The sequence below is a fragment of the Punica granatum genome, chromosome 7, assembly GCF_007655135.1.
Source record: "Punica granatum isolate Tunisia-2019 chromosome 7, ASM765513v2, whole genome shotgun sequence".
NCBI lineage: Eukaryota > Viridiplantae > Streptophyta > Magnoliopsida > Myrtales > Lythraceae > Punica > Punica granatum.
In genome coordinates this window covers 1,157,287-1,179,999 of record NC_045133.1, presented here as the reverse complement: position 1 = coordinate 1,179,999, position 22,713 = coordinate 1,157,287, and the positions used below count along the sequence as shown (strand labels likewise).

The following is a 22,713-nucleotide window of genomic DNA, read 5'->3' as shown; positions in this document are numbered from 1 at the left end:
GACCCCTCCCGAAAAAAAGAAAAAGAAAAAAAGATGTGCACATACGTAAAAGAAGCTTCTATCTAAAGGACAAAGGAAGGAGAGATGTATGTACCACTTTTTGACAACATGTTTTATTAAAATAGCAGCCTCATTAATCAAATCACATAATTCATGCAACTACTCTTCTTTGCCTGAAAAAAAAAATGTTGATTAAGTTATATGCAAAAAAGGTCTGTTTTCTGGCAATGAAATAGAAAAGTGATAATAAAAATATTATTTATGGAGACATAATTGATGCACAAGCCCATCAGACCGACCAGACTACCAATTTTTAAAGTGATTTCTCCATTCTCAGCATCCAGCTTCTGCCTTAAGATGGGAGTAAAATAGGGATTTTGGCCAAAAGTTGGATTTTGCATATCGTACCAAAATTTATTCCCAACTTTACAGTAGTAAAGCAGGCATTCATGGCCAACATAGAATATCTTCTGAATTCTAGCAGGAATGCCCAGCTTTGATTAGAAAAATTAAACAAAGCAGGAGACAAAATTCATACTATTCGCCGGTCATGGACCACACCGGCCCGGCCCCCCCATTCATAGCTCTATGACGAGCTGTAAACGATAGAAAAACAATCCAACTGAGCTATGGACACTGCGTTCCGACATTGTGTTCAAAATTATGGACTCATGTCCATATCCAGTTCTAAAAGTACAAAAATTTCAATTGTGATTTGAGCTTGAGACAAATTGGATCATGTGATTTTTCTAAGGATAAATAACACCTAGTGGATCACCGTTAATTTTTCATCACTTTTGGTCCTCAATTTTTTTGTCATTATTATCCCCAAACCTTTAACTTTTTTTTGCAATTTGATCCTAAAATTCAGAACAAAATGGAGAAGGGGCTTGAGCCGCCGATCGGCGACCCTGACCCCACCACCAAGGTTGCTGACATTCACAGAGAATGCCGAAAACCTCCAGGGTGAAGTTGGGATCTCCGATTGGTGCCCCTAACCCTCGAATCGATCGGAATCTCAAGTTTGAGATCCCAATTGATTCGGGAGCGAAGCCTTCAATCTGCCGCCCCGATCCCACCTCCATGGTCGCCGGCATCCTCTGCGAGTGAATGCGGCCTTAGTGGTGGGGTCAGGGTCGCTGACCGATGGCCCCGACCTCTTCCCCCTTTTTTTCCCTCCAATTTTTAGGATCAAATTGAAATAAAGTTGAAAGTTTGAGAGTAATAATAACAAAAAAGAAAGTTTAAGGACCAAAAGTGATAAAAAAAATTAACGGTGAAGCCTATTATGTTTCACGAAGTGAATCACATAGTGTTATTTGTCCATCAAAAAATCACAGGATCCAATTTGTCTCAACCTCAAACTATAAGGGGAGTTTTTGTATTTTTTCCCTTCTCTTTTTCGCGCTAGGATAAGAACCAGGCATTTCAATATGGACACTACATTGACACTTCCTTTAACAACTATATAAGCTCCAAGAAACCACACGACGAAAGATATTTCTTAACAAAAGCAAAAGAAGGGTAATTTCCAAATGGCCTTTATCAGCTCAAACTTCATAGAACTTTACATCAGCGTGGGATCCCGTGCACTTTTTACGATAAAAGCACTCAATCATGCTCATCTTTACTTAAAGTTAAAACAACATAACATCTTACGAAAATAATCCAAATAAAACAAGCGTTTCAGTGTCCAATAAATATTCAACACACGTATCGAAGGATAAACAGGAAACAAAGTTATTTTCAGATTAGCCGGTTTTCTTTCCCTTTGCAAGATTATAAATTCCGCCAGGAGATTAACATCAGAAATCTGACCTATTCACAAAATCTTACATCAGACCAGAACAAGAGTTTGCCCTGAATGATGTTTCACATCAACAAGTGGACGAACCAGACATATTACAGGTGGGAGTTAGGTAAAAGTTGTTTTATCCATGCTGATATCATAGTAGACTGATTAAATTTAATACTGTCAAAAAAGATGTCCAAATACATCAAGTAACATACTCTGTTAATGTACCTGCCCTTATACCTATTGCTCCCAATATGCTGCTGTGGTGATCCATGAGGGGGGTGGCTCCATTTTACCCCACGCTACGGGATGAGTCACCGCTCCAAAATCAACTTTAAACAAGTCAAGGGAGAAGCGGAAGTCTATTATTAACTGAAAAAGAGTGCCTGTATATAGAGAATTCAAGATAGATAAATAAACAGATAATAAGAGAGGGAAGAGAGGTTGCATCTTGTAATTATGGTAAATTTTGCATCATAATACATGCAATTACAGGATAGAGTCTATGAGAGAGAGAGATACATGCATCTTTTCTCCTACCATTTATCAACAGTTCAAGATACACCACCTATTACAAAGTATGGAGCGTATTACATTTTTGTCAGAAACAAAAATGGTCTACATTTTACCATGTACAAGCCACTGGGAAGTAATTTTACATAGTAGCTACAAAGAATTACTGCACTGATCAGTTATCTGATGGAATGGCCGTATAAATCTCCTATAGTGGCTCTTTTGCTGGTATACCTGGAAGGCGAGGATACTTCGTCGGAGTGGATCCACATTTTATACATATGACGGCAGTTCTCTGTCCATGTGGACTATGTGATTCAACTGGGCAAAGGGGCAGATTTATCACTTAAACTGTTGATATGCAACTATAAATACATAGAGAATGATCATTAACCTCTATCAATAAGTTAACCTTTACAACTATGTAAAACTGGTAACTTTAAATGGTACAATACAAAAAGAAGGGGAATAAAAGAAAGGAAATAGAGATTCTGAAGACATAAGATCAATAACAGATGCCCAAATACAACTGAGTTTGGCTGTTTCCCAAAAACTAGAGAAAATATTATGTTAGCAGCTCTGCTGTGTCTGCAGGAAGTAAGAAATAAAACACCAATTCACTTTTAGGCTTTTCATACATGTCGTCTGCAAGCATCCTCCAAGATTTCAGAGAGAAAGAATGGTTCAACTCCAGCAGTTTCATCATTTCAAAGCTTTTTCTAAAATAGCCATTTTCTCTTCATCAAAAGTCAGACTACTTAGATCTGAATAAAAACAGTAAAGTAACCTGAGCAGAGTTGCAGTACAGAAGCACCCATCAATTGAACTGCTGTTTCTGCATTTTTAACCTCCTCCTGTCCAAATGCACAAGGCCAAAAAGTTAACCAGGAGATTGCATCCATGTGTATGAAAGATGTAAAACTATACCATAATTTGTTCTCTTGCTTGGATGTAAAATTCAATTAGAATGGGTATTATGCAACTCCCAAAGGGGAAGAAAGGAGGAGAAGAATATAACCTCAGGATCATGGCCCTTTGCAGCAATGAACAAGCCACCAACACGTACAAGTGGAAGGCAGTATTCGGCTAGAATTGAAAAGAACTTGCATAAGCAACAAGAAAGAAAATCTTCACACAGAAGTATATACCCGGCAAGCTGTTTTTTTGTTGTTTAAATGGAAGATGTAAAAGGATCACCTAACACTCTCATCTCTGCAACTGCTCTAGCAACTGCAACATCAAAGTGCTCTCTAAAGCAGGGATCGTGGCCCAAATCCTGCCCAATAACAGTACTTTTTGGAACACTTCCCATGACAAAATCTCGCAAAGTCAATAATACATCGGACAGTCCAACAAACCAGAAACAAAGAAAAATCTCCATCTATTTGATATTATCCTTCAAATGAGAAGGAAGACCTCATACTTCCATGATGAGTATAGCATCTAACAGGACTAAAGTACATTTCTGTAGTTATTGCATGGCGAGTCATGATGAGACAACTGGAGACTTTCGTACGCTGATAGACTGCCCCAGTTGAAAGGGAAATTCCTTTCGTTTCTTGTACGAGCAGATACTTTTCATGCAGACATACTGTTTAGCGGATCACAGAAGATTGATTGCTCAGCAGGAGCCCACTCAACAAGGGCTTCAATAAGAATAAGAAATCCATCTTACTGGAACCCTAGTTTTACGCAGATATACTTTTCACTCCACAACAGAGCAAGTGATCAGCTCATCAAGAAACAATACAGTGGTAAACAATTTCCGCAACACTGATGAAATACATATATACCATTGTTCTGGACCTCATGCATGCATACGAACAGAACTTACACTATACGACTTCCCATTGAAGCACGGGAAGTAACTGTACCTCAGCTCTTCCTCTCACAACATGAACATTGGACAACCCGGTTACACTGACTGCATGCTCCAAGAAAAGACAGCGTTTCTTCATGGACTCCAAGAGGGTCACCTGCCAATCTACCCCAACCATTAATCAGAAACATCACACGCATCAAACAACAATTTATGAATCTCCCAAATCCATGTGGAACAGGAATTGTATAGGGTAAATTTACCTGGCCGCGCAATTGCTAGGACCAGGCCGGGAAGCCCCGCGCCGCTCCCCACATCCACGACACTGATGCTCTCGTGAGAAACGCCATGCGGTATGTAAGAGCTCTGAAGCGGAGGGATTATCGCCAGGGAGTCCTCTATGTGCCTTTCCATCACCTCATCCACCTCTCTAACAGCTGTCAGGTTCATTTTCTGCACTCAAAACGGGGGGGTAAAAAAGAAGAAGAAATTCAGCTTTCCTGTTCATCGTTGTTTGATAGATAGACAGAGAGAGAGACCTGGTTCCATTGCAGGAGAGTATCAACGTAGCGATCGATCTGCTCTCTTTGCCGATGGCTCAGGGCCTGGAGAGCGGCGGAGTCCGCAGCTTTAGTGGCGACGACGCCATTGGAGTGGATCGGGAGACGGTGTTGTCTTGGTGAGAGCGGAGCAGGAATGTGTTTGACGAAAGTCCCCAGAGGGAGTGGGCTTGAAATGGCGGGAACTCTGCAGCGCCAAATCACCATTTTCAGATTGTGGCGTTTGAATTCCACCTGACGGAGAAGGGAGAAGATGTACAACGGTGACGGATTAGTTGATTTTCAGTAGGGCTTCAAACCCAGGCCCATTTGGCCCATCAATGGGCATCGTGGGCCGAACAGCCCACCGGGCAAATATTTATCAAAGACGTGGCTAAACGGTTTAATTTATTGTGTCTACCGATCACACAATCCACGATATAACATAACTAATATAAATACATTCGTACACGAACGAGACGGGTAGATAACATGGTTAATTCATATTTATACTTGTTGATTGTATACTACTTATTGAAAGTACTAATACATTCTATAACTCGCGTAATTAGCACATTACTAATTGATATGTTTAACGACCAGTTGACTAGGTTCAATTAATTGATATAATTATGTATAATTGGGTTATACAGGTTGAACTTGTTTAAATGCTATTTTTATCGTGTCTATAAGATTACAACACACTGAATTTTTAATCTAAACTTACTATCCCGTTTAGTACGTCGGAATAGAAATCCACACATTTACTATATTTGTTTATATGGAAATACTTGTATAAGTTATAATGAATATTCAATTTGAATGAAATTCTTTTTTCCAATACGATGGAATGATAATTCCTTTTAAAGAAAATAATTTAAGGAACCCCACTATTTCTAATAACTTTTACAAATATTACTTACATTATCTTTTAATTTAAATATATGATATATAAAATGATATCATAAAAAATAAATTCATTTAATTAATTTTAATAATTTATATTATCTAATTCAATCTAAAAAGTCATTATTTTTCTTTCAATATAATTTAGATTCGCCGTACAAACTTTCATTTTCATTTGATCCTGGCGTATTAAGCCGGCCGTTAACATGCGTATAGTTTTTCATGTCGTGTCATCGATCAAAGATCGAGTCCAGCTGTCCGTTGACAAAGAAAGGGAGAAGGGCAATATTGTCCGCTGACAGTTAAGTAACAGTTGACCCGAGGGCAGTCCTGTACTTTCACTCACAAAGTCTAACCAGTTCCCAGTCCCCAGTTGGTACCTGACCAGGTCTCGCCTATGTATTTCTCTCTCTGCCTCTCTCTCTCTCTCTCTCCTTCTGCTTCCTGCTCCTTCAGCTCCTCAAGCTCCAAAGTTTCGACAAAAGACGAAGCTTTCTCTCTCTTCCGACCATTTCCGGCCCAATGTCTTCGTCACCGGAATCTCCATCCTCAGACCCATCGAATCTCTCCATAACCACCGCCTAAGCTCTGCCCCCATTGGACCGCCTCGTTTCCTCGTCGGCGCAGCTCAGGCAGGATAGATATGGTCGGAAATGGGAAGCGCAGGTGGGTCCTCCCCTTTACCCGCTCCGGCTCATCGAAATGCGACCCGAAACCAAACCTTGAGGACCCGCCCCGGGAGTTAATCTGCCCGATCCTCGGGTCCCTGATGTCGGACCCCGTCGTGGTCTCCTCCGGTCAGAGCTTCGAGCGGGTGGCCGTACAAGCTTGCCGGGACCTCGGCTTCTCCCCGGCCCTCGACGACGGGTCCCGCCCCGACTTCTCCGCCCTCATCCCCAATTGCGCCCTCCAGAAGACCATCCTCAGCTGGTGCGAGAAGTCCGGCGCTGGCTGCCCGCGCCCCCCTGATTACTCCTGGGCCGCCGGCCTGATCCGCGCGAAGATCTCTCAGCCGAGCAGCTTGATTAGGCCATCTGAGAGGGAGCTACTGAGGGGCGTTGCGGAGAATCCGCCCCTGCTGATCCCTTACGCGGTCAGCGAGGTGACTCAGCGGGTCAACAGGTTCCACTCGGGTTCGTCGGAGGAGTCAATGATGGTTGGGGTCGCGAGCCCTGGGACTCCGCTGCCGCTGACCACCCGCCCCCTCTGCTACTCCTCCCGCTCCTCCTCGGACTTGAGGGAGGACGAAGCCCTGGCCTCGGAACCGGTCCTAAACCCTAACCCCGACGAGGAGGAACTCATCTCGAAGTTGACGAGTGAGGAGGTCTTGGAGCAGGAGAAGGGCGCAATTCAGCTGCGCAGGATCACCCGATTGAGGGCCGAATCCAGGTCCCCTCTCTGCACCCGAAGGCTGATCGCAGCGCTAAAGCCGCTGCTCTCGTCACGGTACAGCTCCGTGCAGGTAAATGCCTGTGCCTCCATGGTCAATTTATCACTCGAGAATTCGAACAAGGTCGAGATTGTGAGGTTGGGGGTCGTCCCACTTCTGATCGACGTGTTGAAAGGAGGGTCCGGTGAGTCACAGGAGCACGGCGCTGGCGCTCTCTTTAGCTTAGCCCTAGACGATGACAATAAGACAGCGATCGGAGTCTTAGGCGCTCTGCCTCCTCTGTTACATGCCCTGAGATCAGAGAGTGAGCGGACTCGGCACGACTCCGCTCTCGCGTTGTATAACCTGACCCTTGTGCAGAGCAACAGAATCAAACTGATCAAGCTAAGTGCCATCCCGACTCTCCTCGCAATGGTAAAATCAGGGAGTCTGGCGAGCCGGGTGTTGTTGATTCTATGCAACTTAGCAGCTTGCACCGAGGGAAAGTCTGCCATGTTGGATTCGAATGCAGTTGGGATATTTGTTGGGCTATTGAGGGAGAATCAGGTGGACTCAGAGGCGATCCGGGAGAATTGTGTGGCAGCTCTCTATGCTCTCAGCCATGGGAGCTTAAGGTTCAAGGGGCTGGCGAGGGATGTGAAGGCAATGGAGGTTCTAAGGGAGGTCGAAGAGAGAGGGACTGACCGGGCGAGGGAGAAGGCGAAAAGGCTGTTGGAGGTGATGAGGGGAAGAGAAGGCAGGGAGGAAGAGGATCTGTATCAGGCTTTGCCGATGGAGTCGGATGTGACTTACCGGGCTCGGTATCGTCCCGGTGGAAGGAACTTGCATAATGCAAACTCTACCAATTTTTGACTCTTCGCACCCTTTGATCTTTTTAGCGTTGTAGATTATCCCAGAAGCTCGAACTGCACAGAAGGATTCATGTTGACCTCTGATTACCTCAAAAACAATTCCTGGGAGGAGGTTCGCGTTGGAACCGGGGCTTGATTGGATGTGTTATAGCCGTAATAAGTCGGCTCATATTTACTTTGAATTCTTTTGCCGCTGGTGCAGTTGTCTATATAGCAGGCAGCAAACAAACGATTATCTTTCACGATCGACTCTACCAGCTGCAGGGACCTTTAACCGCAGAGGAGAAGGATCGTGTTGTTCTACCGGTTTATCGTTTTATCCGGGTTGATTTTTGTGGAATTGTTGTTGATTGTCGAAGATTGTCTATTTGTTCTGTACATATTTTTGGAAGAATCATCGTGGGGGAACTGTCAAGTTGGTAATGGATATACTTCATCATTACATACGTGCTGTCAGTCTGAATCTCAGTCGGTGTAACAAAAGCAGACTTTTGTTTTATATGGCAAGTCTGTTTATTTTATGTTTGGTTTATTATTATTTTATCATGCTGATCATTGTCAACAGACACCCGTGGTCCAACGTGTTTTGATCTTTTGATTAAGGGAATTTATTCGGTCCCGAAACCGAATCATTCCCGATCCCTTCGAGGTTGTTGGAGTTGGATTCGTTCCTGATTCCTTCGAGGTCGTTGGGTTAACATGAAACTCACTCGAAGTGTCCATACAACTTCCTCGAGTGGCCACGAACAGTTCCGCCTCGAGACTCAGGGGACCCCCATTTATTTGCGCGATCGACCTTTTGACCTGCCTAGATAGGCTCAATTAGTTCCGAGGTGTTACCATCGAGGTCTGGCAGCCCGGTGATTAAGATTTGAATAGTTACCTTGATATTCTCGGTTTGAGTCGCTCCCCGTACAACTGCAGGTCACGTGAATATGGAGAATTTCTTGTAAACTGTCCCCGGGTTGATCACTAAGCCCCTTAATGGGGTTCAGAAAATAATAATAATAATCCCAAGGTGTACTTTCCAAGTTCAGACATTGTGGGCCTAATAAATTACCAGAGTTAGGAATGTGCAGCTTCGAATACTTTTTTTTTTCCACGATATCTAGATCCTAATATGTAAGAAATAGATTTTAATATTTTGGAATCGGACCGGTTAGAACTTGGAATCAAAATCTACCCGAAACCTGAATTATATTACATGTTCCAGATATCCTCTTGAAATATGTAATTTTTTTCTTGTATAATAAATAAAATAAATAATTAAAATTGAAAAGATCTCATTCACAATCACCCAAAATAAATAAATATCGACATAGATTAATGGGATCTCATTAATCTACAGAACTAAAGAATTATATAGTTATGATTATATAATAAACAAAATAAATATGCAACTAAAAGATTATATAGCTATTTAGAAAAAAAAAGATGATATAACTCTTCTTAGTAGATAAAGCAAATAAATTCTCCTTAGGATTCTGTAACTACTACACAGCATATAGAAAATTTATAAAATAAAATTTTCAGAAAAAATATAGATCCCGAATACCAGTTCCATGGATACCTTGTATGTTAGAATCGAAATCTATTTTCATCGGTTCCTTAAATTACTACCCGGACCCTACCTTAACGGGTAGGTTTCAACCGGTTCTGGATATATCCGGCATCCATGCACACCCCTACTCAGGGCCATATAGTAATGGGCCGGGCTGAGTTACCTTGAATTAGCAAGTTGGCCCAACCCAACATGTTGCTGGATCCATCATCCCATACTATCCTCCCAATCGCACTCGCACGCCACGTGCTTCTCTCTCTTCGTCTTGCACTTCTGCCGTAGACCTGACCTCGTCGGTGTCCGCGGACTATTCGGAGCCGAAGAAGTTCTTTTTCCTCTGTCTTGTCCGAACCGAACCCAACAACGACAGAGCAGGGGAGGAACAGAATATGCCGTTGCCGTCGCCCGGCAGGTTCTCCGGGACATGGGTCGTCTTGTTCCTCGCGATCTCTCCCTCAATCTTCCACATTTCCAGCTCCCGCTACTTGGATTCACGCTTCGAAGTTAAGAGGAGACACCTGAGAGAGAAAGTCCGCGACATGTACGTCTAAAAATTTAGCTTGGAGGTCTCTGATTGCAACACTTATGCTTCTGCAGCTGGTTTTGTTAATTGCGCTGTTTCTTGATTTTACAATATGTGTTATTGAACCAGTAGTTTGGTGATCATTAAGTTAATTTCGGTAATGGGGCTGTTCTGTGAGCTTCATGTGTTGGTGTGCTGATATTGCCATTCGTGGCAGTATAGTTTTCTGAATTCGGTCATACTGCAGAATTAGTACCACAGTCCTCTTCTGTGTGGTCTCTGGGCCTGGGGGGCTCCGAACTTGATTGGAATTGGACTTCTTGCACTCATAATACTTTTTCAATGTGTTGTACCAAGAAAAGGAGTGTCAATGGATACTTGAATTATCCAAAAAGTGCTGAGAGAACGTTGACCAGCTGTCGAGTGTGGATTGCTGGGGATAGGGGCGTTTGAAAAGAAAGTGAATGCATCAAGGTGTGGATCAATTCTTGCAGAATGGGGGATGCCCCTGACTGCTTAGTTGCTGAGATTTTTCTTTGCTTTGCTGATGTATTTCCCCTGAGCTTGAGTCAAGCTTGTAACTCTCTCAGTTTTAGTCAATAAAGAGCATGCTGATTCATCTAAAAGAAAAAGAAAAGAAATATCCAAAAAGTGTTACTTTATTGGTGGATTTGTCTGTTTTTGGAACAATCGGGGTTGAAGTTCTTGATGATCATATTCTTGAATGCTTTGGGGAGCTACTGTCATTTACTTTTGGGTCATGTTTGGTACTTGACCTTATTTTTTTATCCATCCAATCAATTCGTGCTGCAAAAGACCATGTAGCTGATGGTTACAGCATTTAATTTTGCTTTGTTTTAGCATTTTGGGTATCTTGATGTGTTTGTTACAAGTACATTAGCACCGAACTTCCATATATAAAGCTATTCATGTCATTTCTGTTGCACAGGTTCTATCACGCTTACGACAACTACATGATCTATGCCTTTCCGGTCAGTTATGCTCTTTTTAGTAATGCTTGAAATCCAGGGAAAACAGACTTGTTCCTTAAGGATGATGCCTTTGATTTGTATTGCAGCATGATGAGCTAAAGCCTCTTACTAGAACTTTCACCGACTCCCTTAGTGAACTCGGAAATCTGAAGGTAACAATTAATGTGTTATACGGCGTTTGACTGGGTTAGAGAGAAATTCATTCTTCCCTTTGCATTGCAGCTTGAGCACCTTCCACAAGACTACAATGGCTCAGCACTTACACTCATCGAATCACTATCAAGGTAGCTACCGGAGTTAAACATCACGAACCTGAGTTATTTCTATGTGACCAGTCCTTTGCAAAAATGGCTTGCTCATAGTTATCTTCTTAGCTTTTCAATTTAACCTTGTTGATTGTCTTTCTGCAGCCTCATTATCTTGGGAAATCACACAGAATTTGAAAGAGCAGTTTTTTGGCTCTCCGAGAATTTAAATTTTGATGTTGATGCAAGAGTAAATCTTTTTGAGGTACCTATATCTGTTTCGGGATTTGCTTTACACAAATCTTGACTTTTTGAGATATATCTCTCTACAACTTCTCCACATCAGTATTCAATTCAGTCTTGTTGTTTACTGTGAAATATATGATAATTTTTTTTCCCTAAATAACGCATTGAGATCTTTAATGTTCTTATGTTTGACTTGTTGCTGTTGGCGTAGTGCAACATAAGAGTTCTTGGAGGACTGGTCTCTGCCCATATTCTTGCCACTGATTCTACAATCAGGTTCGTTCAAGGATCTTACATGAACCAGCTCCTCATACTTGCCAAAGATCTAGGGCAGCGCTTCCTACCCGCATTTGAAACCCCAACGAGTTTGCCCTATGCATGGATTAATCTAAAGGTCTGCCTTCAGGATGTCTATTTATCAGCTATACAGTCACAATCTAAGGTCTTTTAGTAGCTTTCACAATCATATCGTTGGATATGGATAAGGGTATTGGAGTTTTCTCTTTGCGGTGCTAATTTTCCGATGCATTGAGGTCCACATCTTAGTGGATATTTCCACTGCGAACAGCAGATTGAAATTATCTACTCTTCTTATTTTGAAAATTGCGATTTTCCCACCTTTTGTTTTGAACATTTAATATAACATTGATATCGATGTATAAACTAGTGGATTTTCAGTTATATAGGCTCTTAAGTTTCTGTTCAAGTCTATAATGTGTGAATATTGATTCTCGGGTCATTTAATGAAAAGCAATTTATGACTTCATGTCTTTGCTTGATGCTCTGGGCAGCATGGGGTGATGGTAAACGAGACAACCGAAACGAGCACTTCAGGATGCGGTAAGGAGCTGATCTTATGCAGATAGTAAAGTGGTGGTCTTCTTTGAGTACCCTTTACTGATATTTCTTTTTTAGGTTCGTTGATTCTTGAAATGGGTGCATTATCTCGATTAACTGGGGACCCAAGGTTCGAGTCTGCTGCTTTACGAGCCCTTCGCAGGTTATGGAGCATGCGCAGCTCCTTGAATTTACTTGGGACAACACTTGATGTAGAAACGGGAGAATGGATCGAGTACTCATCTGGGATTGGCGCGGGTATTAGTTTCTTTGCACTCTTTCTTATCTGAGATGCTGGCTCTTCAAGCAACTATTTACGATGTTGTCATAAACACTGATTCCACCTCTTCCTCTATCTTCATTCATCCTCATCACATGTTATTGGAATGGCTCTGATCTCGGGTCTCTTTTTTGGTCAATTGAAGGAGTCGATTCGTTCTATGAGTATCTGTACAAAGCTCATATTCTCTTTGGGAAGGAAGAATATTGGAGAATGTTTCAATCAGCATATCTTGGGGTGCAGAAATACTTCAGATACGGTCCGTGGTAAGGTACTCTACTTGACTGCCCTCCAATTGTTCAAATTTTATCGGGTACTTAGGCCTAGTGATCTTATCAATTTTGGCGTCTAATTTTCTCTATAGTAACCAACTTACCAAATAGATATCTTCCCCACGTCTACCTGTTGTGGTTTACACCAACGTCTCAGATCCGTGTTTTTCCTGTCTTGCAACTTAGGTACCATGAAGCTGATATGAGAACAGGAAAAGCAACCTATTGGCAGCTCACAAGCCTCCAAGCATTTTGGCCTGGCCTTCAGGTGAGTCCCTGATCTTCCTCTGTAACATTTGTCTAGTTCAAACTCAATGAGCAAATTTTTCAGGGAGAAAATGAATTGTTCTTTGTCAATATGATTTAGGTTCTTGTCGGGGACATAACTGCTGCAAACTCATCCCACCGCGAGTTTGTTCATGTCTGGAAGAAATATGGAGTATTGCCGGAGAGGTATTTGCTTGACCATCAAATTGTACACCCGACAGAGAAATATTATCCCCTCCGCCCCGAGTTGGCCGAGTCCACATTCTACTTATACCAAGCTACCAAAGGTCTGTAAATCATCAAATGAGTTACATTTATATTCCTTAATAGGAGAAGATTTCTATGCTTCTATTTGCAGTCGTATTCTTGCTTGTTATGAATATGAAAAGAAAATATGGCACATTATTGGGACTGGAATATATGACCTACACTACATTAGATCAAAGTCATTGGAACGAGACGGTCCGGCTGAAGGTTAACATATCCTGTTGCTCCCAAATGAGCCATTATGCAACGTGAATTCTTGGAATGAAAATGAACCAGGACAGTTTGACAAAGTTCGTCACAAATGTTAGTATTTTCTAATATAACAGTGTTAGATCGGGATCCTTTTACCCGTACTTTGGTCACTTCAGTGTCCAATCTGGTTCTGACATCTCTTGTTTTAGATTGATTCTCTTTTACTCTTCCTATATTTTTGGATTTTAAGCACCTTTGACTTATGATGCATACCTTCTTCATTAGATCCATGGTACATAGAAGTGGGCGAATCGATTGTTAAGTCCCTCAATTTGTACACCAGAGTCAATGGAGGATTTGCGAGTGTAAGAGACGTAACGAGCATGCAATTAGAAGACCATCAACACAGTTTTTTTCTCGCCGAGACGTAAGAACATATTTTGCTTCTCTCAATTTTTCAATGTGAATCTCAGGAAATTGAAACACAAAACATGTTTTGTTTCATGCAGGTGCAAGTACTTGTATCTTCTCTTTGATGACACATTTTGGGCCAGTCGCAATTATGTTTTCACGACTGAAGGACACCCTCTTCCTGTGTTGAGGGACTGGCACGACAGGCTTCCAGAGGCATATATTCCCAGTAATTGGACATATGTTAAGGTCTAATATCTACCCTGAACCATGTATCTGTTTGCTTAAGCAAATCTATCTATAGGAACATTCTTACATGACTCCACTTTGATGAGTTACTTTTATTCCTCCTCTCCTGTTGTCTGTGCACCAAAAATCGGCAGTTGGTGCTCAATACTATTAGTCAAATGACTCTTGTTACCGGTTGTATCTATTGGTTTCGAAAAGACGGGGGATCGCCCTACAATAATCATAGAATTTATGTGCCATGTTCATCATTGAAATCCGTTTTGCTTTTATAGGATGATATGCAAACGAGACGAGCAAGCTCGATGTCTCTGCAGCTTTGCCCAGCAACTATGTTAGATTCCTGGAGGCCAGCCCCACCGATTGAGAGTGCCTGCCACATCCCCGACTCTCGGAGTGACCACAGGTGTTTGACAGACGAGGACTGCGGGGTTGACTCGACTTCTTGCAGGCGGAGATCGTGCAGCGTGTCTGGCTATTGTGGGCTGTGGCAATTCTCATGATCAAACTCGCAAGCACTGAACTTGTTCATTTTTCCTCCTCCCCCCCCCCCCCCCAAAAAAAAAAAAAAGCAATAAGAAATGGGTTAGAAGATATATATCCATTCAGATACGAGGTATGTAGTCTACCGATGACCCTATGCTATTCCTTTTAAATTTATAGCACAGATGTAAATTTTTGCGGACAAGGTTCTGCTTTCATATACACATTCTAGATGAATGAGTTAAAAGCCGAGCGACAGTTTACATCCCAGGTTTTGCCTGGATTATACACTTTAGTATTTAATGGGATAGCTGAGCAGCATACTTTAGTTACAACTGATGATGATAGGATACCAACATCACAGAAACGGGGAAGTTAGTTTGGTGAATGACATTGACATGGAAATAATGTCTGCTGGTAGTTTGATTGCAACCCCCTACCTTACAGTTCTCAGTCTTTGCTAGAAAGAATCCGGAGTCATGGTGATATATATATCCTTATGATAAGGGATTCGAGTCGGTAGAATGTCTGGTTTTGGTTTACGACATTCTTTCTTTCCGACTTTGATGAGAACTATGTGGCTTCTGCCATTAAGGATTTGTAGAGAAGGTAAGCGAAGCATTTGATTGATCCTAATTCTAGTAATATTCGAGGAATTTCCCGAAAAAGAAAAGAAGAAAAGGAAAATTTATGACAACCGTCGGATTGGGAAAACCAACCATGGAGCTCATCCGACCGGTTGTTAATGGATCTTACCGGTCGGCCGGTTTGATATCTTTCTGGTCAATTTTTATAATGGATTCCCTCGCCAAGTCAAAAAGGGGGAGAGGTCACTTCTCTTTTGTTTTTATGGCCTCAAAATTTCATAGGGAAAAAAAGGAACGGGAAACGGGCAGAAGCTTTGCTTGATAGGGACCCACCACTTATGAGTCAATCCATCGAGGCATGGTGGGTCATTTTACAAGTTTGCCCTTTCCATTATTATTATTATTATTATTATTATTATTTTTAAAGTGGCAAATGAGTATGATTGATGAATCCCGACTAAATTTTATGGTTCGACACGACAAGTGACCGGTATCCAGAGAATGGGAACATGGAACGCCTTAATATCAAATTGATCAACTCTTAGTTCGAGAGCATATGGCGATTCATAAACTTTTCTTAATAAATAAATGAATAATAAAATTTGAAAGATGGAAAACGAAAATGGAGAATGGTCCACGCGGAAATTTAAATTCTAATGGGTCCCACTTCACGGATGCTGCTGCCACGTCAACTCGGCAAAGACCAGTCCTACTTGGTCCGTCACGCGCTTCTGTGGGTCCCGCTATCTCTCGTTTCTTCCCTTCCCCCTTGTCAGTCTCAAGGGAGGAGCTCCCATCCCAATTCCACAGAGCTCAGAGCTCTCTCTCATCAGTCTCATAGACACCAAAAAAAAAAAAAAAAAAAAATCTCGCCTTCACGGCTTCACTGCTTCCAGCTCAGCTTAGTCAGAGCGGACAAAGGAACGCCGCGTCCCGCCAGCTCCGGTCGCTGCCAAGTGAGAAGACGACGACGAGGCTTCCTCGGCGAAGGAATCAAGACATGGACCGGTGCTGGATAGGGCCACCCAGTGCTGCTTCGTGTACTTCCTCTGGCTCTTATGCTCTTCATTTACGAATATGAATGATTTATTCATTTTATGATCTTATCGTTGTTCTGTTGTGCGTCTTTTTTTTTTTTTGTAGTTTCTGGTTTTTGGCGCCTGTAATTTCATTCACCTGCAGCTGCAAAAAAAAAAAAAAATGTCGCAGAAGCGGCGCACGGAGGAGGCAGCCCGTCCTGATGATAAGCGGAGGCGGTTTCCTAATTTGAAGAGGTGAATTCTTCATCTCTACGTGCTTCTCGTTTGAACTGAATGCTTAGCTTATCTGTTGATCATTAGAAGTTCGTCCATCAATCCTCCAGAAGACAGTGGAAACCGGACAACGATGTGACTGATTTTCTTCGGGTTGGTGTGGTTATTTACTGATATTCCGAGGGGGAAAAGGGGATGACTTCGCATATATATATATTGATTAAGTGTTTATCTGACTTTGAAGTAAGATATTTCAATGTTAACTTATTTGGGGATCGGAATGTAAAACTGTCACTGAAGCTCGGCGTATGTATGTTCAAAAGGTCAAATATTTCATGAGATTTCCTTGCAAATGATTTTTCTTTTTGATAGCTTCAAACCAGTGAGCAATCTCCAAAATCATTCGGGAGGATATGATGTGGCCTCCGGTTGATTGTTTTGTTGCGTCATCAATACTGTTCATATTTCTAAGAGAAGGTCATCTTAAGATTCCCCTGGGTAACAGCAAGCTCAATGCTACTTTAGAAGTGATTTTGCTCATTTAGCTTATGTATTCAATTTGCATCCAATCATTATTGGATGGTTTTGAGATTATTTTGTTTGGTCCCCCTTTACATTTGAGTTAAAAGGGAATTTGGATTCCAACTGACATGTTCATTGTTTGCAGCGTAATTTTGGAAGTCATGAGGACGCAGTCCATCCACTTGCTGGAGCAAATGCTAGAGCCCTCAATTCGTAAAGTGGTAATGTTTCTTCGGTTAGTGGTAAACTGAATAGGATTGCTCGTGCCAAACTTTATATTTTATCCCCCTCTCTCTTGAAAGCCTGACCTTCCAGCTCCTTCAATATATTTATTATTTCAATATAATCCCGGGGCTGATGGTGTGTCGCTGTAACATTGTCTCTTAAAGAAAAAGGATTGGAATGGGAACTACAGTATAATCTTTAAACTGTCTGGACCGAATATACTGTGTTTTGTTTCACAAAATACTGCATCAGCCGGCTCGTCTGAAATCATGTTCCTATCAGCTGGAAAGATTCCAACCCTTTATAATCCCCTTAACAATCTGAGCAGCTGCATCTTTTTCCTCTTTATCAGTATTTCGTAGCTTCCTCTTCTGTTATCTACACATACATGTACTATTTAGTACCTGTCTTTTATACTTATCCCAAGGAAAAAGGGCAAAAAAGGTATCTTTTGTCCATGAGCTCCTGCATCTCCCTATAATCCATATTATTTAAGGGTACTTGTCATCTTTACTTGCTGATGATTTATAACATTGTCATGCCACTGCAGGTTAAGGAGGAAGTTGAACAAGCTTTATTAAAGCACTTTACCTCTATTAAAAGGTAACATAAACTGCGAATATCCAGATGTTTGACCTGATAAAGGAAATGGAAAATATATGCAGCTAATGTAATTTCGCCTTTTATCCAGGAGTTGTGAGAAAGAGGTGCATCCTTCTGAAGCAAGAAGTTTACAATTACAGTTTTTGAATACTCTTTCTCGTCCAGTTTTCACTGGTGCTCGAATTGAGGGGGCTGGAAATTTCAATATAAAGATAGCTTTGGTTGATTGCTCTACTGGTAAAATTGTCGATTCTGGGCCTGAGTCATCTGCGAAGGTGGAAATTGTTGTTCTTGAGGGAGATTTTGGAGGTGATGGCAGCAATGGTTGGACGCCTGAAGAGTTTAAGAACAACATTGTTAAAGAAAGAGAAGGAAGGAGACCCCTTCTCGCAGGAGACTTAGTTCTTAATCTCAAAGATGGAGTTGCTTTAGTGGATGAGATTACCTTTTCAGATAACTCGAGCTGGACAAGGAGCCGCAGATTCAGACTGGGGGTTAGAGTTATTGACAAGTTTGATGGAATAGATATAAAGGAAGCCAAAACAGAACCTTTCATAGTCAGAGACCATCGGGGGGAATGTGAGTACATATTATGGCATTTTCTCGACTGGAGTAGGGGCCTCTGCCAATCAGTTAGGAGCTTTTTTGGCATACTTGAATATTCAAATGTTTTTCCTCTTTTATAATTGGTAGGCTTAAGTCCTCATTCTATCCGAGTCATGTTTCTTAAATATCTAACCCTACCCCTTTATTTAGTAGCCTGTATTTTAGACAGTACTTCAACACCAATGACCTTGAAGCTACTAATTCAAAGTTGGTCGAGTTGGTTAAGAGCATAGGACTATCATACATTGTTCATGTGATGAATTTAAAGTCCCAACATTATTTTGGATTCCTGCTTGCAGTGTATAAGAAGCACCATCCTCCATCTCTGCTTGATGAAGTATGGAGATTAGAGAAGATTGGAAAAGAAGGAGCTTTCCATAAGCGTCTGGCTCAAGCAAATATCAAGACTGTCAAGGATTTTCTTATTCAGCTGTTTGTTGATGCATCAAAGCTTCGAGATGTAACTGGTTGCTCTTAGACCTTAGTTGCCATAATCATAAGTTACATTTCTCCTTCAGGTTTTGCATTTAGCAACTGCATCTGAAGACATTTCTTCTGTAGCTGACGCCCTTTGCCTCTTAGATTTTACTGGCATAGCAGCTTAAGACGTATTAATCCTAACATAACATTTCCAAGAATGAAATATACTCTACACTGCAACATTAGGGAATTAACGTAGATGTTCTTGGAGTTCTCATGGAACTAGATATATATCTTCACTTATTATCTATGACGCCATGTAGATTCTCCAAAGAGTTAATTAGAAACTGATCTTGCTCAAACAGGATTAGTCTTGAATTTATTGAACGGTTTATATGAGCTCAACTTGGAAAGTTTGGAATAACGAATGATTTTGGTGTTTGCAGATTCTCAGCCCTGGCATGTCTTCCAAGATGTGGGAAGTCACTGAAGAGCATGCGCGAACTTGTGTGCTCAACAAGAGTGTCTATTTGTACTGCCCCCACTCATCTGAGCTGAAAACTGGCGTTGTCTTCAATGTTATGGGACAAGTAGTGGGGTTACTTTCAGATGGTCACTACAGTCCAATCAATAAATTGTCCGAAACTGAGAAGGCATGCTTACTCTTCGCTCAGTTCTGTTTTCAGCATTCTGCCATCTTTCTTTTCTTTTTGTTTTATTGTGTTAATAGTCTCTGGCTTTTATCCTCGACGTTAATACCCAGGCCGATGCCAATGAATGGCTAGTTTCTGCATCTCAACACTGGGGCGAAGTAGTCTCTTTTGATAGTGAAGCCTCTATGATGGCTTCATTTTCCCGCATGAGTAGTTCCCTCTGCAGCCAGAGTTCACTGAGGACCGACAGTTCTAGTACATCCCGATTCTTGGCAAATAACAGATTTGGATTTGATTGTAGAGAGCAAAGTGCATCTTCTCCCGATGTCATGTCTCCCTTCTACTCCTTTGGTGGTATCAGAGATTTCGATGATTCTCCTGTAAACTATGATCAGCCGCTGACTTTCCCTAGTCAAGTTAGCAGCAGCATTCTAAGCTGCGACTCGGTGACTCTGAATCAAGACTTTTCTAATGAGGACCATCTACTGTTTTTCGAACATCAGCCCGATCTACCATCTATTGAGAGAAGCTTCACAGCTGAGCGTAAGTCAGATGCCATTGGTAAGGCTCAGAGAAGATGGAGGAAGCTGTTCAATGTGTTGAAGTGGATATTCGTGAGGAATTTGGTTTCTCGCAAGAATCCCATTCAGGATGCAGCAGTTTCTGTTAAAAGCTGAGATTTCTACCTCAAAAGCCGGATTTGCTTTCATATCAAATGAGTTTTGGGTTGCTAATGATGTGAGCTGGATTTTGATAGTGAGATCTGTATAGGTGGTGTTACCTGAGGGTGTAAATAACTTCAGGAGTAGGCAAAGTGAAGATGAGGTTGTCAAATAATTTCACTTTGTGTTGCTTTTGTTTTCCCTTTTTCCCTAATTATACGGCTGCAGGGGCTATGAGGTTGTCGAACTATAAAGTTGTGAAACTGCATCTTCTGTCCATAGCACTTTTTCAACACTGGCAGGCAGCTGAGGTTGATGAAGAGATGGTGAGCAGGGCCATGCTCCTCACTTGGCTCAGGACCATTTGCTTACGCATTGGCTAGATACGCTCCTCGATAGTGATGGGTGTTCGACATAGATGACAAGCTTTCCTATATTATCAACTGAGATAACAACCATCGAGGAAAAAAATGAAAACGCTGAGATAACAGCGAGTGAAAAGTTGCAGAAGAACATTTTCTCTGTGATTTTCCCTTCGAGCAATCCGCTGTACTTTTTCGCAACTGTGCCACATTTTCGTCAAATCCATCTGGGTACCTTCCTCTGGAGCCTCGCTGTACTTGATAATTTACTACCTTGTCTACCTGTGTATTTGTTTCAGTATTACGTTCTCTCTACATTCGATGTCTCGAGAATTTTCAGACATTAAAACCGGAGTCATTGTGTCATCTTCACGAGTCCTGGAGCCGAATTGATTTACCTCGCGCACCGATAGGACTGAGGGAACCCCCTCGATAGCAAGAAGTGCTTCAGCTTTACAACCAGCGCAAAGATCCCATGGCAAGGAAAATCCATCAATGCCTCCGGGATATACCCTCATATTACAGGGGAAAAAGAAAACATGAAAAAGAATACTTAGGCTTGAGGGGGAAGGTAACAGAGTGCATACCACAGAGGAGCAAATGGAGAATTTAATGTCCTGTGCTGGAACTTCCTCGCTTAAATGCTTCATTCCCATGTTTATTCTGCTGCTGCCATTTCCTTTCCTTCCAATCTGCACTCTTTTTAAGTGTTGCTTGCAAAAGCTCCCTCTAATGGTACTTCCTTCCTCATCATCCTTCTCTGCTCTTGGGCCTGCAGAGCACTGAGAACCTCAACAAGCTTAATGTCTGAGAGTTCTCTACTGTTGTCCATGGAGGCTACGGTTGTTTCAAACTTCTCTGGTACAGAGACTAAGATCTTCTGCACTAATCTCTCATCACTTGCATTGGTTCCCAACACCCGCACTTTGTTTGCTATCTGTATCTGCACTAATCTATCAGCATACTCCTGGACACTCTCATCTTCTTTCATTTGTTGTTTTTCAAACTCTCTCATCAAATTCAACACTTTCATACCTTTTCTCTTTTGATCTGCCTCATACTCCCCCTTCAAGTAGTCCCATATAGCCTTTGCAGATTGAAGCCTGATAATCCTGGTGAATATATTAGGAGATACAGCAGCATATAGGCACAATTTTGCCTTGGCTTTCCTGGTCACCCTCTGCTTATGATACTTGATCTGGTTGATTGTTGGGTTGTCTGGCAAAGGAGCAACTTCATAATCCTCAGCCACTGCTTCCCATAGATCGGCTCCCTCCACGAATGCCTTCATCTTGATTTCCCAGGTTTCATAATTTTCTCCATTGAAGACTGGTGGAGATATGGTTGAGAATCCAGGCATGGATGCAGCAGTTTCCATACTCACAGCCCTTAAGATCTTCTGTAGGCTCTGATACTGCTGTTATATTTTGAATCCTCACACTTTTTGTATCTCTTAAACTCTCAATGCAAATGAAATCTCTGTTGTTTCTTGTTCTTGAAGGAATTCACAGTGCTTGCAGTTATGCAACACTTAACGCAGAAAATAGTGAAGAACAGAAGGTAGAGTGGATGATGAACAATTCATTCATTGTCGTTTCATCATTACAGACCCCATTCAATCACTTCTTATATATAAATAGACATAGATAACTGCTAAGTAACTGTCTCCTACGGCTAGTTACTTTAAAATTCAAATACAAACACACTGTCTTAAATAACTGTCAACACAGACAGAGAGGATAAGAACACAGAAAAGGTAAGAATATGACTAGGATCACTGACTGATCCACACTTATAACAAATTCAAATTTGGTCGAGTTGGTTTTAAGAGCATAGGACTATCATACATTGTTCATGTGATGAATTTAAAGTCCCAACATTATTTTGGATTCCTGCTTCCAGTGTATAAGAAGCACCATCCTCCATCTCTGCTTGATGAAGTATGAAGATTAGAGAAGATTGGAAAAGAAGGAGCTTTCCATAAGCGTTTGGCTCAAGCAAATATCAAGACTGTCCAGGATTTTCTTATTCAACTGTTCGTTGATCCATCAAAGCTTCGAGATGTAACCAATTGCTCTTAGTTGCCATAATCATGAGTTATGTTTCTCCTTCATGTTTTGCATACAGTGACTGCATCTAAAGGCATCTCTTCTGCGTTGAATGCCTCTCTTCTGCGTTGAATGCC

The 22,713-nt window shown here is 41.7% G+C and overlaps 5 protein-coding genes across 12 annotated transcripts; 3 read left to right on the top strand and 2 right to left on the bottom strand.

Annotated features, from left to right (window-relative positions):
* Positions 1–1,718: 1,718 nt before the first annotated feature.
* Positions 1,719–4,924, bottom strand: LOC116212902 (ribosomal RNA small subunit methyltransferase G). Of its 3 annotated transcripts, none has more exons than XM_031547642.1 (8): positions 4,667–4,924; positions 4,391–4,580; positions 4,183–4,292; positions 3,506–3,584; positions 3,327–3,394; positions 3,096–3,162; positions 2,543–2,629; positions 1,719–2,181 (listed from the first exon to the last, which is right to left on the bottom strand). In XM_031547642.1, the coding sequence occupies exons 1-8, from the start codon at positions 4,892–4,894 to the stop codon at positions 2,036–2,038; spliced, it is 975 nt and encodes a 324-aa protein (XP_031403502.1). In that variant the 5' UTR covers positions 4,895–4,924; the 3' UTR covers positions 1,719–2,035. The 3 variants fall into 3 exon arrangements, with proteins under 3 accessions (XP_031403502.1, XP_031403503.1, XP_031403504.1); XM_031547643.1 differs by having other exon boundaries at positions 1,719–2,127; XM_031547644.1 differs by lacking the exon at positions 1,719–2,181 and having other exon boundaries at positions 2,222–2,629.
* Positions 4,925–5,957: 1,033 nt separating this feature from the next.
* LOC116214659 (U-box domain-containing protein 38-like) lies at positions 5,958–8,343 on the top strand. The gene has a single exon (XM_031550067.1). It carries the CDS (start codon positions 6,216–6,218, stop codon positions 7,812–7,814), a length of 1,599 nt encoding a protein of 532 aa, XP_031405927.1. The 5' UTR covers positions 5,958–6,215; the 3' UTR covers positions 7,815–8,343.
* A 1,293-nt stretch (positions 8,344–9,636) lies between these two features.
* LOC116212710 (alpha-mannosidase I MNS5) lies at positions 9,637–14,905 on the top strand. 3 transcript variants are annotated; one of them, XM_031547357.1, is made up of 14 exons: positions 9,637–9,915; positions 10,847–10,889; positions 10,976–11,041; positions 11,112–11,173; positions 11,300–11,399; positions 11,592–11,774; positions 12,172–12,220; positions 12,296–12,475; positions 12,643–12,763; positions 12,956–13,037; positions 13,137–13,323; positions 13,781–13,922; positions 14,005–14,155; positions 14,428–14,905. In XM_031547357.1, exons 1-14 carry the CDS (start codon positions 9,764–9,766, stop codon positions 14,653–14,655), a joined length of 1,746 nt encoding a protein of 581 aa, XP_031403217.1. In that variant the 5' UTR covers positions 9,637–9,763; the 3' UTR covers positions 14,656–14,905. The 3 variants fall into 3 exon arrangements, with proteins under 3 accessions (XP_031403217.1, XP_031403218.1, XP_031403219.1); XM_031547358.1 differs by having other exon boundaries at positions 9,773–9,940; XM_031547359.1 differs by lacking the exon at positions 9,637–9,915 and adding an exon at positions 9,962–10,371.
* Positions 14,906–16,006: 1,101 nt separating this feature from the next.
* Positions 16,007–20,774, top strand: LOC116212711 (calmodulin-binding protein 60 A-like). 4 transcript variants are annotated; one of them, XR_004157899.1, is made up of 8 exons: positions 16,007–16,262; positions 16,366–16,496; positions 17,143–17,218; positions 17,773–17,825; positions 17,914–18,404; positions 18,731–18,898; positions 19,298–19,504; positions 19,615–20,001. XR_004157899.1 is itself a non-coding variant. In XM_031547362.1 (8 exons), the coding sequence occupies exons 2-8, from the start codon at positions 16,423–16,425 to the stop codon at positions 20,179–20,181; spliced, it is 1,629 nt and encodes a 542-aa protein (XP_031403222.1). In that variant the 5' UTR covers positions 16,008–16,262; positions 16,405–16,422; the 3' UTR covers positions 20,182–20,774. The 4 variants fall into 4 exon arrangements, 3 of the variants coding, with proteins under 3 accessions (XP_031403223.1, XP_031403222.1, XP_031403221.1); XM_031547362.1 differs by having other exon boundaries at positions 16,008–16,262; positions 16,405–16,496; positions 18,731–18,891; positions 19,615–20,774; XM_031547361.1 differs by having other exon boundaries at positions 16,008–16,262; positions 18,731–18,891; positions 19,615–20,774.
* A 457-nt stretch (positions 20,775–21,231) lies between these two features.
* Positions 21,232–21,906, bottom strand: LOC116213566. Its single transcript, XM_031548574.1, has one exon. The coding sequence runs from the start codon at positions 21,904–21,906 to the stop codon at positions 21,232–21,234; it is 675 nt and encodes a 224-aa protein (XP_031404434.1).
* Positions 21,907–22,713: the final 807 nt, after the last annotated feature.